The sequence below is a fragment of the Sceloporus occidentalis genome, unplaced genomic scaffold, assembly GCF_023333645.1.
Source record: "Sceloporus occidentalis isolate IW3139 unplaced genomic scaffold, rSceOcc1.0.p SCAF_3, whole genome shotgun sequence".
Lineage (NCBI taxonomy): Eukaryota > Metazoa > Chordata > Lepidosauria > Squamata > Phrynosomatidae > Sceloporus > Sceloporus occidentalis.
This window is the reverse complement of record NW_028316983.1, coordinates 134,738,079-134,752,401: the sequence shown is the minus strand read 5'-3', so window position 1 is coordinate 134,752,401 and position 14,323 is coordinate 134,738,079. Positions and strand designations below refer to the sequence as shown.

The 14,323-nt window shown below is 40.8% G+C and overlaps 1 protein-coding gene across 1 annotated transcript in view; it reads left to right on the top strand.

Annotated features, from left to right (window-relative positions):
• The window catches only part of LOC149316850 (ubiquitin-conjugating enzyme E2Q-like protein 1), a 38,602-nt gene extending 31,047 nt beyond the window's left edge, over window positions 1–7,555 (top strand). Inside the window, exon 2 of the mRNA XM_089516389.1 lies at window positions 6,165–7,555. Coding sequence (XP_089372515.1) covers window positions 6,165–6,296 — 132 coding nt within the window. The 3' untranslated portion in view covers window positions 6,297–7,555. The remainder of the gene's footprint in view (window positions 1–6,164) is intronic.
• Window positions 7,556–14,323: the final 6,768 nt, after the last annotated feature.

Here is a 14,323-nt window from a genome sequence, read left to right as displayed (position 1 = left end):
TGACGCTGCATGCCCCAACACATGGTGGGAGGCATCACAGTGCTCCGATAACGCAGTGTGTACATGTGCTGTGCCAAAGGAGCGCCAAAAAGCCACGGCACTGGTGGCTATGGTGCCCTTTATGCAGTGCAAAAAGCAGCTCCTTTTTGCTCCATGGCAAGGCCAGGTGGGGCCACAGTGTGCAATTGCCATGGCCCCAATCTGGCTAGGAAAGGACTGGCGTCCTGCTGACCCTTAGGGGCTGTCTGTACAGCCCCCTTGAGTCTTTTTAAGGAAGTCTAAAACTTTGCATATCCCACCCTAATGTTGTTTCACCTGTAATTAAACATTCACAGTGATAACACTCTGCCTTTTTTCCTGTCATTGGTCCACAGTTCTGTCATTGTGTCATGAATGCCATTTTGGAAGAAAATCCCATAAACAAACAATAAATTGTTGTGTCACTGTAAACTTTTCACAATACATATTAGTAATGGAAAGTGTGAAAGAGACCACTTTATTTAGCTGGGACTATTCTCTGACGTGTCTGAAAATCTCTATGTTTTGCTTCCTTAGTTGTTTTAAAACACAGTAATCATACAGTTGTCAGTATCAGTCTCAAGGTGGAATGCTGTAGCAAGGTGCGTAAATCTGCCCATTTTACGACACCATGAAGTGAGAGTTCACATTTATTTAAAAATATGGTGATGTTTCAGCATCATGCTGTTTCCTTATGTATTCAGTGAACCATGTCAGAGTTGTATAGTCATTCTCTGAATTTTCTGTTGTCAGCTGGAGACATATTGTCCAAAACACCTTGAGTTGATTTTCCATAGAATTTTTCCTGCCTTTAGTTCTGAATAGAGGCTTATAATGACACCATAGGGTTCTCTGGAATTGGCATTGTTACGCTGCAGTTTCATCACTGCATCTCGAAAGACTGTCAGCAAGTTGTGCAAAAATAAATATTAAAAAAGGAAAGATTTGTGTTCTTTTACAATTAAAGCCCCCATCCTATCCCTGATATTCATACACTGTTCTGTGCCCTTTGAAAAAAGTATGTTCTCAGTTCAGATCAACTAAATAATATGCATTCAGAAATGGGCAGAAATGACAGCTACAGTACCTTGGTAGTACATGGCAAAACATTTTTTTGTTTTCCATTTCTACACATTCAAAAGGGGACAAAATTAACTTAGCCTTCTTGGCTGAGGGGGCGAAACAGACCATCCTCTTGCACCACCTTCCGGGTGTTGTGGGAGCACAGCATTTACATGCCTTACACTCCCAAGCCAGTTGGAAGTAATGCAGTGTTTATATGCCTGAGTATATGATTCTTCAAAATCTTCATCCCACCTTTGTGGAATTTGTTGAATATACTGCAATCAGGTTTTTGTTTTGTTTTTGTTTTTAAAAAATTCCACAATTGTTTCACAATTTGATTTTTGATGTAGAAACATATATATGTTTCAATTTCTGATATACTGACATGTTTTCCAAAATTTGCAGAGGCCTTGCCAACCACAGAAGACACATCATTAATTCTAAGACAATTCTTCTGCAGAACTTTGGTGATCAATGGGGTTGTACAGACCAGCACTTTATGCCAGCCTGTATGCGGACTAGGGCTAGATACAGGCTGAGTGTTTACATGCTCAGAAACCCTAGCCTGCCACCCGGGCACCAACTTGGCACGTGCCCCTTCAGACAGTGCATGTCATGATGACACAAATGGTGCTGTGCACGAGGGACGTCGTAAGGCTGCGCCGCGGCCCTTATGGCACCACTTCTGGGGCGCAAATAGGAGCAGCATCTCACAGCTTCTATTTGCACTGGGTTGGGGCGTGGCATGCGGCTGCTGTGTCCCCAACCCAGCGCTTCCAGGGATGGCACAGAGCCTCTCCTGAACAGGCTGTTTGTACAGCCCCAATGTTACAACTTGCCTCACTGTTTTTATTGGAGATTATCAGATGGGAGCAAACTCCCATCCTTAAAGCATGCTAATAGCATTTGTAGTTTGTTGTGGCACCAGAGCTCTCTGACACAAGGTTGTATCTCACAAAACTGCAAATTCCAGAATTCCATAGCATTGAGCAATGGCAGTTAAAGTGATATCAGACTTTATTAATTTTGCAGTGTAGATGCACCCTCAGTCTTGGTTTGTTTAAATTAAATGGTAAAAAAATACTGTGGTAAACCTGCCAGTCTTCACTGATTGCATCTGTTGTTGTTCTCCTCAATACTTGCATTTCATTCTTTCATCTTGGCTTCTTACTGCCTTTTCTTCCCTCATACTTAACTAGTAACACTTGGTATATTGAATGTATTCTGCTGTAACTGTCTTTGTGGATGCATTTTTGAATGCATCTTTCTTGCACCATCCATCATTAAAAATAATCAAACACCACCTCTGTTTTTACTATGCAACACACAGTCTGCAGTTATTTGAATTATTAAAAGAAAATCATATTACGGAGTAGCATAGTGCACAGGTGCCTTCTCCTTGCTCAGGAGGCAGTTGTATTCTCCATATCTACTTCCCTTCAAGGATGTTCTCGAATACTCAGCTCTTGCATTCTGTGACTTCTGGCTGTTTCCCTCGTTTTCTCTTTCTATGGAGATGTGATTTTTTAAAAAATGTTCAGCTTCTATATAATGCTGGCTCTGGAAAATATGCTATATCTAAGCCAATAATTTAAAAAAATCCCTTTGTTTATTTTAAAGTCAATATGTTTTAACTTCACATATATTTTTTTCTTATTTGCTCAAGAGGCAAAAAGTAGGCTGTAATTCAGTTTGTTTATTCAAACATTTATTGTTGTTGCTGTGTGCCTTCAAATCGTTTCTGACTTATGGTGACCCTAAGGCAAACTTATCAGGGATTTCTTGGCAAGTTTCTTCAGGGAGAGGGGTTGCCATTGCCATCCTCTGAGGCTGGGAGAATGTGACTTGCCCAAGGTCACCCAGTAGGTTCTCATCGCCAAGCCAGGATATACCACCACATTTATAAAAATGTATTTTATAACAGTACTGCAAAACCAGACGGTACAAAACAAACCAGGATGAAACATGATAAGTAAAATGCATTAAAAACATAATGTGTTACAGTCCACCTAACAGATGTCAAAGAAGGGAAAAAAACAATTGGTTATCATTCAAGAATAGGTGGCTCAAGTGGTTAAGATGCTGACTCTGTTGAGCGTGTCCAAAGGAGGGCGACTAAAGTAGTGAAGGGTCTGGAAACCATGTCCTGTGAGGAACGACTTAGGGAACTGGAGATGTTTAGCCTGAAGAAGAGAAGCTTAAGAGGTGATATGATAGCCCTGTTTAAATATTTGAAGGGATGTCATATTGAGGAAAGAACAAGCTTTTTTTCTACTGCTCCAGAGAACAGGACCTGGAACAGTGGATGCAAGCTCCAGGAAAAGAGATTCCACCTGAACAATAGGAGGAACTTCCTGACAGTAAGGGCTGTTTGACAGTGGAACACACTTCCTCGGAGAGTGGTGGAGTCTCCATCTTTAGAAGTCTTTAAACAGAGGCTGGGTGGCCATCTGTTGGGGATGCTTTGATGGAGAGTTTCTGCATGGCAGGGGGTTGGACTGGATGGCCCTTGTGGTCTCTTGCAACTCTACAATTCTATGGTTCTATGATTGCAAGATCAGCAGGTTAGCAGTTCAAGGCCTGGGTGCCGCATGGTGGGCTGAGCTCCCATCACTAGTCCCAGCTTCTGCCAGCCTAGCAGTTCAAAAGCATGCAAAAGCAAGTAGATAAATAGGTACCACTCAGGTGAGAAGGTAAACAGTGTTCTGTGCAATCATGCTGGCCACATGATCACAGAGTAGTCTCTGATCATGCTGGCCCTTCAGTTTAGTAATGGAGATGAACATTGCTCCCTATGGTCGGACACAACAACCTTGTCAATGGGGAATACCTTTACCTTTATCTTGAAGTTATGCATAATGGGCATTATGTTCTTACAGTAATAAAGAAAAAGTCTAAACCTTTTAAGGAATGAACTGCATAAATACTTTCTGCTGTTCCCCTTCCTGTGGGCATGGGAAGAAATGAATCCTTGGTTAGTCCCAACTAGAGTAGACTCATTCAGTGACTTGTTGAAAGATAAATCAGCACGTAGGCAAATGCCATTGATTCAAATTAAGGTAAGATTAGCAACAGAATTAAGGTCAGGAATTCATGGCTTCAAAATTTCCAGAAACGTTTCATGTTAGGCAAAATTACATCTACAGAACATAGAAGTATCGTGGAATAATGAGAATTTTTACAAACAGCATTGCAGATTAATGGTAAAATGGGAAGTGTTCCTTATAGGGAGACATAGTGGTATTATTTATCATCATGTGGTAGTCCCTGTGTGGTAATCAAACACTACTCTGCATTCATCTGTGCCATGTCATTCAGGTGCTGTACAGATGGGCCCTATGGGGTGCTGTTGTTACGCACAAGGGGAGGTGCTTCCAGACGTGACTCGCCCCTCGCACGTGACAAGGGCATCAAAATGGTGGTGCCCTGCACATATGGGTGCCGCAATTTTGACATGACGGACGCATAGCATCCGCACGTCCTGGTGCCTTTGTGACACTGCAAGTGCACCATTGACGCCTTGTGGCGTCACAAAGGCACCACAAGAAGAACCCGCTTTTTGCGGGTTCTTTTTGCTCCGTGACGGAGCCATGTGGTTTGTCCGCTGTGGCTCCCTCGCAGAGCAAACCAGGGCAGCGGGACACTGCCCTTTTTGGGCGGTCTGTATCCCGCCTGAGTCTCAGAAGTCCACTTCACATATTACTGTTTCATTCATATATGTATCAGATGAAGAGATTTAAGAATGGTGGCACTGATGTCAATTGTTTTGTAGTAGATTACTGATGTGTGGCCATAGACTAGTAAAAAAACTAGTCCAGCCTGTCATATTACATGGGCCATTCTTTTGCTAATACTCACATTACAAAAAGTACATCAAGTTATTTCCGTGTTCTGATACGCAAACTGAATGATGCTCTCTTTAAACTTTTGTGCAGCTTGCATGAATGTGGAGGTCAGTTGATATTGTTTTTGTATCTGGAGAGCAGTCTTCATCGAACTCATGGCTGTTTTTTCTTTTGTGAAATATTTTGTTAAATGTTCTGTATTGTGGAGGAAATTAGCAGACTCCACTGTTTTTGAATGAATTTCCAGTCTGTTTCCAGTCAAAATTCGAAGTGCTAGTTATGTATAATATAGCCATAATAAAATTACCATAGCTCCCTATTTTATGAGCCTGCCTGAATGTTGAGCCTCTTGAGGAAGGTATATTTAAATTAGGAATTGGTTGTTTTTAGTAGGTATGTTTTTAATGGGTACATTTTTTTAAACTGATTGTGTATTTTTAATTGGTGTTCATGTTTTAACTGAATTATGTGTGTATTTGTTTTATTTAGACAGGCTTTTGGCTATTGATTGTTGCAGAAGGATATTTTAATGGGACGGCTGTACATTTATTTTCATTGTTTTAAATTTCGGTTATTTCTGGATTGTCTGTTTCTGGATGGTGTATGTTTCTAGATTGTTTTATTTAATTGATTTTGTGTATGTATGTGTGTGTGTATTAAAATGATTAACAAACAAGGTTGAAAAATATAACTGAAGCAAAACATTTCAGCTTCCAACTTCTTCATTTGCTGAAGATGAAACTGAGTTGCACACAAAGTGGCAGTTTACAACGCAAATACATACACACATTATCTGAATAAAGATAAATAATTATTTAAACCTAGTTTTGATTTTGTAGGGAGTATTTTATTTTATTGGTATTGCACCCTTGTTTTTGTGTTCCCCATAAGCGCCCAGGGTATCTAAAAGTCTACATAAAAACATTGCATGAGACAGAAATATATAAAATCACAAATTATAAATATCTGTTGAGATGCAACAAATACTAACTAAAACACTTGCTTTTCTCCTGAAAACTCTTACAAATCGATCTGTTTTTGATCAGCATCTGAAAGCATGAAGAACTACCAGGTGTCTAACTGAAGGATGTTTCATCACTGGGTCACAGAATTCCATTGGAGATTCTGCTATGGTCACTGTGAATTAACAGGGATTTCTTTGGCGCTTGTTTAGATCACAAAATGCTAAATAAAGATTTTCTTTTATTGGTTTCTGTTTTTGTTTTTTCCCCTCAGGGCCGCATCTGCAGAAAAGCTGGGAAATCAAAAAAATCCTTCAGTCGTAAGGAAGCGGAAGCAACTTTTAAGAGCTTGGTGAAGACCCACGAAAAGTATGGGTGGGTCACTCCCCCTGTGTCTGATGGCTGATACAACTTGCATCCCACACCTCAGACGCTAAAAAAACGACAACAGAAATGAAGGACTCTTTGACATTTCCTCAATGCTGTATACCACATCCATCCTTTTTCTACTTCAGCTTCTGTTAGATATCATGAATGTCATGGAGACATCCAAATTATTTATGAACAGATCTGTTTGCAAAGGGAGGGAGGGAGGGAGGGAGGGAGGGGAAATGCTGTATACGATTATATTTTGAAACTGGTGAATGATCAATTGATCATCTTTAAGTCACTTTAGAAGAGATGTTGAGATTGTATCACTTGCCCCCACCATCCTCTGCCCGACTTCTCCATCTGAGCCACACATCGCCGCCTGCTTTTTCCCATGGCACAGCAGCACCAACTAGCCATATTGGAAATTCCATCCATTGTTGCTTAGTTCATTTAAATGTAAAATGAAGCCGTTAATATTTAAATAGGGAAACAGTGCATTGCAGATCCATGTTTGCTGTACTGTTTTTATTCTATGTTTTCAAGCAGGTCAACCTAACTTGAAGATGTGTTTTTCCCCCTGTGGAGCTGTGGTCTGCTGTGGCTAAGTTTTAGACCTCATTTGTGCTCTGTAATATGACCTTTGGTTCATAACAAAACAGCATTCTACCAAAGACACAAGCTCTAGTGTTTTTGGTTTTTATTAAAAACAACAACATCCTGTTGGGCAAAATGTACTTAGCTATGGTGATATTGTGGTGTGCCGTGGTTCACCATTAAATACAATGTGATCATATAAGGGTGAGTTGAAGGAGGCTTAGGTCCCAGATGAACCCATGCCAAGGGGCTGTAAGAGGTTGGTGGCCAAATACTTCATATCTTCCCAGTTGAATGAGGTACTTCTAGAATAGTATATTTACCAGTCCACTTCTGCAACAGCCAAAGTTAAACAAAATGCAGAAGAATTTGTCTTAAACGTATGGTACTCAGTTCAGAATGATGGATTGGTTACAAACCTATGTCAGATTTCTGAGGCATTTTTGTAACTATCTGCATGCCTGAATTTTCCCATCCCCCTACATTTAGACAAAGTACATTGAGCCCGATGTCAGAAGAATCAGTTAATATAAATAAATGTCCAGCAAGAACCCTAAGGATTCACATTCCTTCTTCTATTGAAACAGGTTTTTAACACTTCATCTAATGTTCCTAAGAATACAAAAGGTGAGTTTGAAACATGGAACTCAAATGGAGAATTGTGTTGGACACATTCTAAATAAAGTCAACCGAACCATGTGATTGCCTCAAGATTTAAATTATTTTTGAAGGGCTACTTTTGTAGCACTAGAAATCTTTCAGATCTATATTGCCAGAGGTAATTGGAGTGAAGTGTGACATTTGGGTTGGCTGGCAGTGGATGGTGATGCAGCAGCATGCATAGCCTCAGTCACCTTGTGGACTAATTGGTCATTGCAACTGATGCAGTGATATGTTGACTCTGTCCAGGAGCAGGAAATGAGGGGAGGATGTGACTTACATGGGTGTATGCGTGGGTGTGAACATACACAATTGGATGGAAGCTGTGCAGAGATGAACAGAGGATGAGGGGTATGGATGTAAATGTGGCTATGTGGAGAAGGGATTATGGGGATTATCACACAGGGGTTTACCATGGTTAAAATGCCGACAAAATGCCCCAGAAGCGTGAAGGTGTGATAGCCGGTCATGCTTCTGAAGCATCACGGAAGAATCTCCTCACCTCTCCCATCAGCAAAGTATTCGTGGAGCAGCCATTTCTTCATAATAGAGGTTCCCATTATTGAAGAAATGGCTTCTCTGCTAACACTTTGATGATGATCAGCTATTACACCTTTGTGCTTCTGAGCAAAGTCGTGGGTGTGATAATGTTTGCATATATAACATGGAAAGCCATTATATTCCCCATCATCTTGTATGGATGTGGGAGCTGGACAGTGAAGAAAGCTGGTAGAAAAACACCTCATTTGAGATGAAATGCTACAGAAGAGTGCTGAGGATACCATGGATGACCAAGAAGACAAACAGATGGGTTCTAGAACAGATCATGCCTGAACTCTCCTTGGTAGCCAAGATGATTAAACTGAGACTGTCCTACTTTGGCCACATCATGAGAAGGAATGAACCATTAGAAAACACGATGCTAGGATAAGTAGAAAGAGAGGGAGTCCACATGCCAGATGGTTGGACTCAGGGAGGTCACAAGCCTGAATCTGGAGAATGAGCAAAGCAGTTGAGGATGAGGTCTTGGAGATGTCTCCTCCTCTGGGTCACCATAAGTCGAGGTCAACTTGAGGGCAGTTAACAACATGTATAGCATGCCTGTGACTAGACATGCATAGAAGCAGGTATCAAAATAACTATATGGAAAATACCTACCCAGAAACTCTTGTTCTATTTCCATTTTACAGTACAGTCCACCTGCGCCATACGCAGGCTTCCCATACGTGGACTTGAGGTCATGCAGATGGGAAGCCCTGGAGGACATACTGTCACATGTGTTGCACTGCACATGGGAGCGCACCCCATTCATCTTTATGGGACTTGAGCATCCACTGAATTTGCTTTACACTGGGGGGTCCAGAACAGATCCCTGTGTATGGCACAGGCAGACTGTATTACTAAATAATGTCTGGCATCCTGTTAGTGACATACACAGGCATAATGGTAGGGACTACAATAACAAAATAGTCCAACTCCCTGCCATGATGGCATATACAACTAAAGCAGCCCTATATTTGTATATTTCATTATTCCTGCTTAGTTGTAGCATCCTAAATTTAGCCCTGCTGAAATTCATTTTGTTAGTTTTGATCCAGTTCTCCAATTGTCAAGATTGTTTTGAATTTTGATCCAATTCTCTGGGGTATTATCTCTTCCTCCTCTCCCCCCCCCCCCCCCCATGTCATCTGTAAGTTTGAGAACTACAGTTCTCCCTCCGTTTTTGCGGGGAATCTGTTCCAGACCCACCCCATGCGAAAATGGAATATGGTGCATATTCAAATCCTATTGGCTTGAATGGAGACGCAGCCCCGCAGAGGCATGCAAGCATGTGCCACTGGCATGAGCCCCATTTTAACCCCCTCTGTTCGCCTCCTGCAGATAGTCAAAGGACACAGATCCCAAGTCCACAAGAACGGAGGGAGGACTATATACCTTCTATTCCATCACCGAAAGAAATTTAGAAAAATGTTAAACAACATTGGGTTCAGGACAGAACCCTGAGGCACTCCACTGGTCACTTCTCTCCAGTCCAACTTACATTTGCATATGACTCTACCTCAAAAATTCTGTCTCTGATAAAAGAGATGGTCCTTATGAGCTAAAGAAATCTGCACATCCTCAAAATAAGATTGTGGACAGTACTGAACAACAGGTTCTATTCTAAGCACAATATCCAATCAAGGATTGTTTGCTAGATTACTTTCTTCCAAATTTGTCAGTCTTTCCTCATTAAATTTAGAAGGTCGGTCGGTTGGTCGGTCGGTCTGTCTGTCTATCTCTCTATCTATGTTGATAGAAGGAAGATCAACTTCGAGCCTTAGCAATGAGGAAGATACCGCTTGCGGGAAGTGCCAGCATTTCCTTCAGGAATGCAGGACATTACCACATATGGCTTTCAAACCATGATTACAACTGAAAAATGTGGCTTTAGCAATATACTTATCAAATGACAATGCCTCTGACCCTTAGCTGCTGTATCCCTCAACCATGATTAGCGCGTCCCTTTGCGATTATGAGGGAACCCACAACTGAGCTGTCTATACCACAAGATCAAGGTATGAAATGTTACTCCCAGGACAGTCACATTACTGCTCATCACGTGGTGTCAGTGTCCCTTCATCTTCCTCCTTGCTCTCCTCCCCCTTCCTATTGCCAAGCAGCCTGGTTACTTTTTTTTCTCCCCATTTCTTTTTAAAACTTTTTACTGACCACTGCAGCATAGCTCTGGAATTGTGTGAGTTACATTAAAATTTAAAAATAATAAAAAATACCAAAATGAGGCAGGGAGGTTGAGTTAATGGAGTCTCACAAAGAGAGTGCAATGGCATCAGCAGCCCCAGTCACACTATTCTGGAGATGAGTGATATTGGGGCTCTGAATGTGCTGCGAGAAAGGGCCTTGACTATGAATAGTTTCAACTGTTTCAGCATAACTCTACCCCATAACTTTATCCCCAATATAGGAGCTCCTCTAATTGTGGACCTAAATTCTTTCTCAGGCTTCATGTCTGGAGATGTTCTGCAGCACTTGACCATACCTTACCAATATCTGGTCCTAAGCAGAGCCCTATTCAGTTGTTAAGTAATGCAGAGGGTTCCTACAGCAGATCTAGGCAACACTATAAAATAATACTTCTTATAAAGTTAGCTAGTCTCTTCAGAAATGTAGGTTGATGATCCCATATCTTTGAGTGTAAATCTACTCCACAAAGTTTGGTACCGAATGATGTTTGTACTTAAAATATAAGAGGCCATCATCTCAATTTGACTGGACTTCTTTTATTACTAATTCTACCTCACACAACATATTTATCACAAGATTTGATAGGGAAGCACAGATTTCTAATATGGATTTGGTTATTTTAAAAAAAGCTAGCACAAATTGGAACGAGCACAAACCCTCAGTCCAGATTCCTTTCAAATAATGGAGTCATGGTTGGGAAGCTTACTGTTTTTAAAAAAGAACAGCTATAAGGTAATACAGTCTTAAATACTTCCTTTTTTTATTAGCTACTACAAGGAACATAACAATGAAATTAAGGGAAAGTATCCTTAAAACATAAACATATGCTTACCCAAAATTAATTTTCATCTATTAAAATCAATCCCTTACCAACCAATTGAGGACAACTTCAGTTGATTAATTGGTGGATTAACTCTTGAAGCTTGAGTTCACTAAGTGCTTTTCTAATAGCCAGTAGAAACGGAAAGAGAAGTATGCTGCGAGGTGCCATTTCATGCTCAACAATGTCCAAACTGTCAAAGACTGAGGCCCTTCCCCACTATTCCACATGCAGAAGCAGACTAGATTTGTTGCATCTCACTTCACCTGCTCCAATACACATGAGAGCATCAAGTCCGCTTAGCAGGCACAAGGCATATGGACACATGGCACACACAGAATGAAACAGCCTGATATCTACTGTGCAAGATGTATTTGTGTGTACAATTCACAGCACATTTCAAATACTTTTCTTAGATGTATTCATTATTAAATTTGCTTTAAAATGTATTTTTATGCCTCACGATACACAGATTTATGTGCACCCAAGCAAGAATCATGTTGTCTAAAACAGATGAGAGAAACACCCCAACTCTCCCTAAATGTAATTCCTTAAACAGGTGATGTTAGGCTGCCTTCAGATGTATTTTAAAAATCCTAGAAGTCCCAGATTTTGTCCCTGTGCTTTCTAATTTTATGTAGAGAGCCGCATGATGTTTACTTCATCCCAAAGTATTTCCTGGGGGCTCCTAGCATTACCAAGACTTTTCCTTCCCACTCCAGAAAACCGGGATTTTCTGAAATAAAATGTATTTGTACTTTTCCATCGGGTGACACACACTCAGCCTCAAAAGCTGGCAAGAAACTTGCCAAGAAAACCCTAGGGTCGCCATAGATAAAAATTGACATGGAAGCATACAAAAACAACTTTACTTGTATGGTCCTAAATTTGTAGAACTAGCTAAGATGGCCATCACCAGCACACAGCTCTTGTTTCTAGGAGACAGATTCAAGGAAAATTAAAAAGGGAAAAGAGGAATGCTAGCACTAAAAGTGATCTTGATGCTTAACTACTGTAATCTTGGCTACAGCACTTTAGCACTATAACTATAACTCCTGAATAATTCAAAAGGCTCACTGGAAATTGGTGAAACGACTTCTGAAATGTTGCATTGAGACTGGATGTGATGTGCTCAGTGGAAGGGGGGAGGCACAAGACACAAGGGAGCAAGGAGGGAGAGGAACCTGGCATATGGCAAGAAAGATTTCAGGCATCTCATGAATAAGCAGGTACACTAAAAAAATTGGAAACCCAATTCTTCCAGAGTGCCCCCCACCCCTTTCTGTAAATGCCCTTAGCTTATGGGATCACCAGCTTTATTTTCACCTTGTTACCATCCACTTTGCCTATGACACAGGGAAGCTTAGGCTAAGCATTTCTTCATACCACTGAGCCAAAGCAACACATGGCATTGTTCAGTGTATAAAGGAGAGTAGGAGCAGAAGCAAAAAGCTTTGTTCCAAATTGTTTTGTTCTCACTTCCATCTGTCTTCTCACTTATTTATACTAATAGCTCAGGTTAATGGTGTTACAATAATACTATCCAAGGGATCCTACAGTGACTTCCCTAAGGGAATGTCACATGGTGGTAAATTGTAATTCTACTACAACAAACAAAAAAAGTGAACTGCACAGCATGAATGTTCGAAATTGTGCCAGCAAGTAATAAAAAGTGTCATCCTTGAGACAACAGAGCTGCCTAATGAATTTGCTAGTCCTTTTTAGCATTTTTGACAGTTCCTGCAAAGTCTTAATTTTAAAATAGCAATAACTAAATGAAGAACTCTACGATTATCGTGTCTTAGCATTGTCTGTGAAGCTTTTGATGAATGAAGCTTTTGAAATGGCTTTTGAAACATAAGTGTTCTCAGGCTGTGGTTGTGGTGGATGTTGCTGTTTTTAAATCACTGAAATGTAACGGTTCCAATTCTAATTAAGTGTCTCCATGATTTAAAAGCCCTTTCCCCTTCAGATTATGACTGCATTAAAAAAGATTTGTAGAGTCATTTAGTAATGAATCCCTTCTCTCCCAGATTCTGGAATACAATAAAAACCTAGTTCATCACAGTTAACAAAAGGAGAATTAAATACATATCTCTAGAAATAGAAGTGAGGAATACCAAAAACCTCTGTCACAGCATACAGTAACAGAAGAAATCAGTGTCATGTTGCCAGGACCAGAGTTTGACCTGCGTTCTTGCATTCTATGTTCTTGGGTTCAGCAGGGGGAAAATATACAATATTGATGTGAGACCCAGAGTTAATGAGCAGGTTGGATGCTGGTTCGAGAGAGTTTTATTCTATCTGCCAGAGCTTAGAAAAGGGTTGGGGGGATTGGGACTACATTTTTCACACCCACTAGCAAGCATAGCTAGTGGCCATACTTACTGTGGGTTTCCAGAAGCTATAAGCTCTACTCCCTGCCCACTCTGTTCCTCATATCCCATTGCTACAATACCAGACATAATCAGCCTCTCTGCCTGGCCTCCCAATTGTATCCGTCTGTCCACACCAAGCCCAACATATTCTGTCTTAGGCCCTGCCTCCTGATTCTTAGGGTCTGATCACCAGAAGACCTAGCAAATTTAACATTATGGAAACATACTTATTTGTGGAAAGATTGGCAACTCACAATACAAAATCTGTAGCGCAGATTCTCACCACCAGGAATGATACAGAGAAGCATGAGACACTCATGCTTGTATGATCTACAACTATTTCCCAGAACCAAAATCTTCTATGCTTCCTCCTTCTCCACCTCAGTGAACCATGAAAATCTGCCAGAGTGCAGGCCAAATTGTCACCTTCCCATTCATAAAGGATGCTAATTTTCAACATCATGGTTTGTGATGGCAGCACCACCATTGAGTTCAGTACCACAGTTCTGTTGGGGCAGCAATATACTCACAAATGATTGATGGGGTGCAGATTGTCCCTGGACTATAAGTTACCACCTTCTGTTACAATGGTGGGCATGCAGGATGGCATACCCTCCAATTGTCCTGATTTTACAGCGATAGTCCCAATTAATCCTGCATCATCCCACTTTTTCAGTTGTTTTTTAAAAGTCTGTTTCTCTCTTCACCATCCACTTTCCATCTTTGTCCTCAGCTTACTTCAATTTCTGCAAAATTGAGTTCAAAATTTAAAAGTAGTTTGCACCCAGTTAACTAAGCAGCTAAGGGAGAAGAGAAGGGGGCAGAATCTTGATCTTGGCTTGAGCAGGCTCAAGCAAAAGCAAA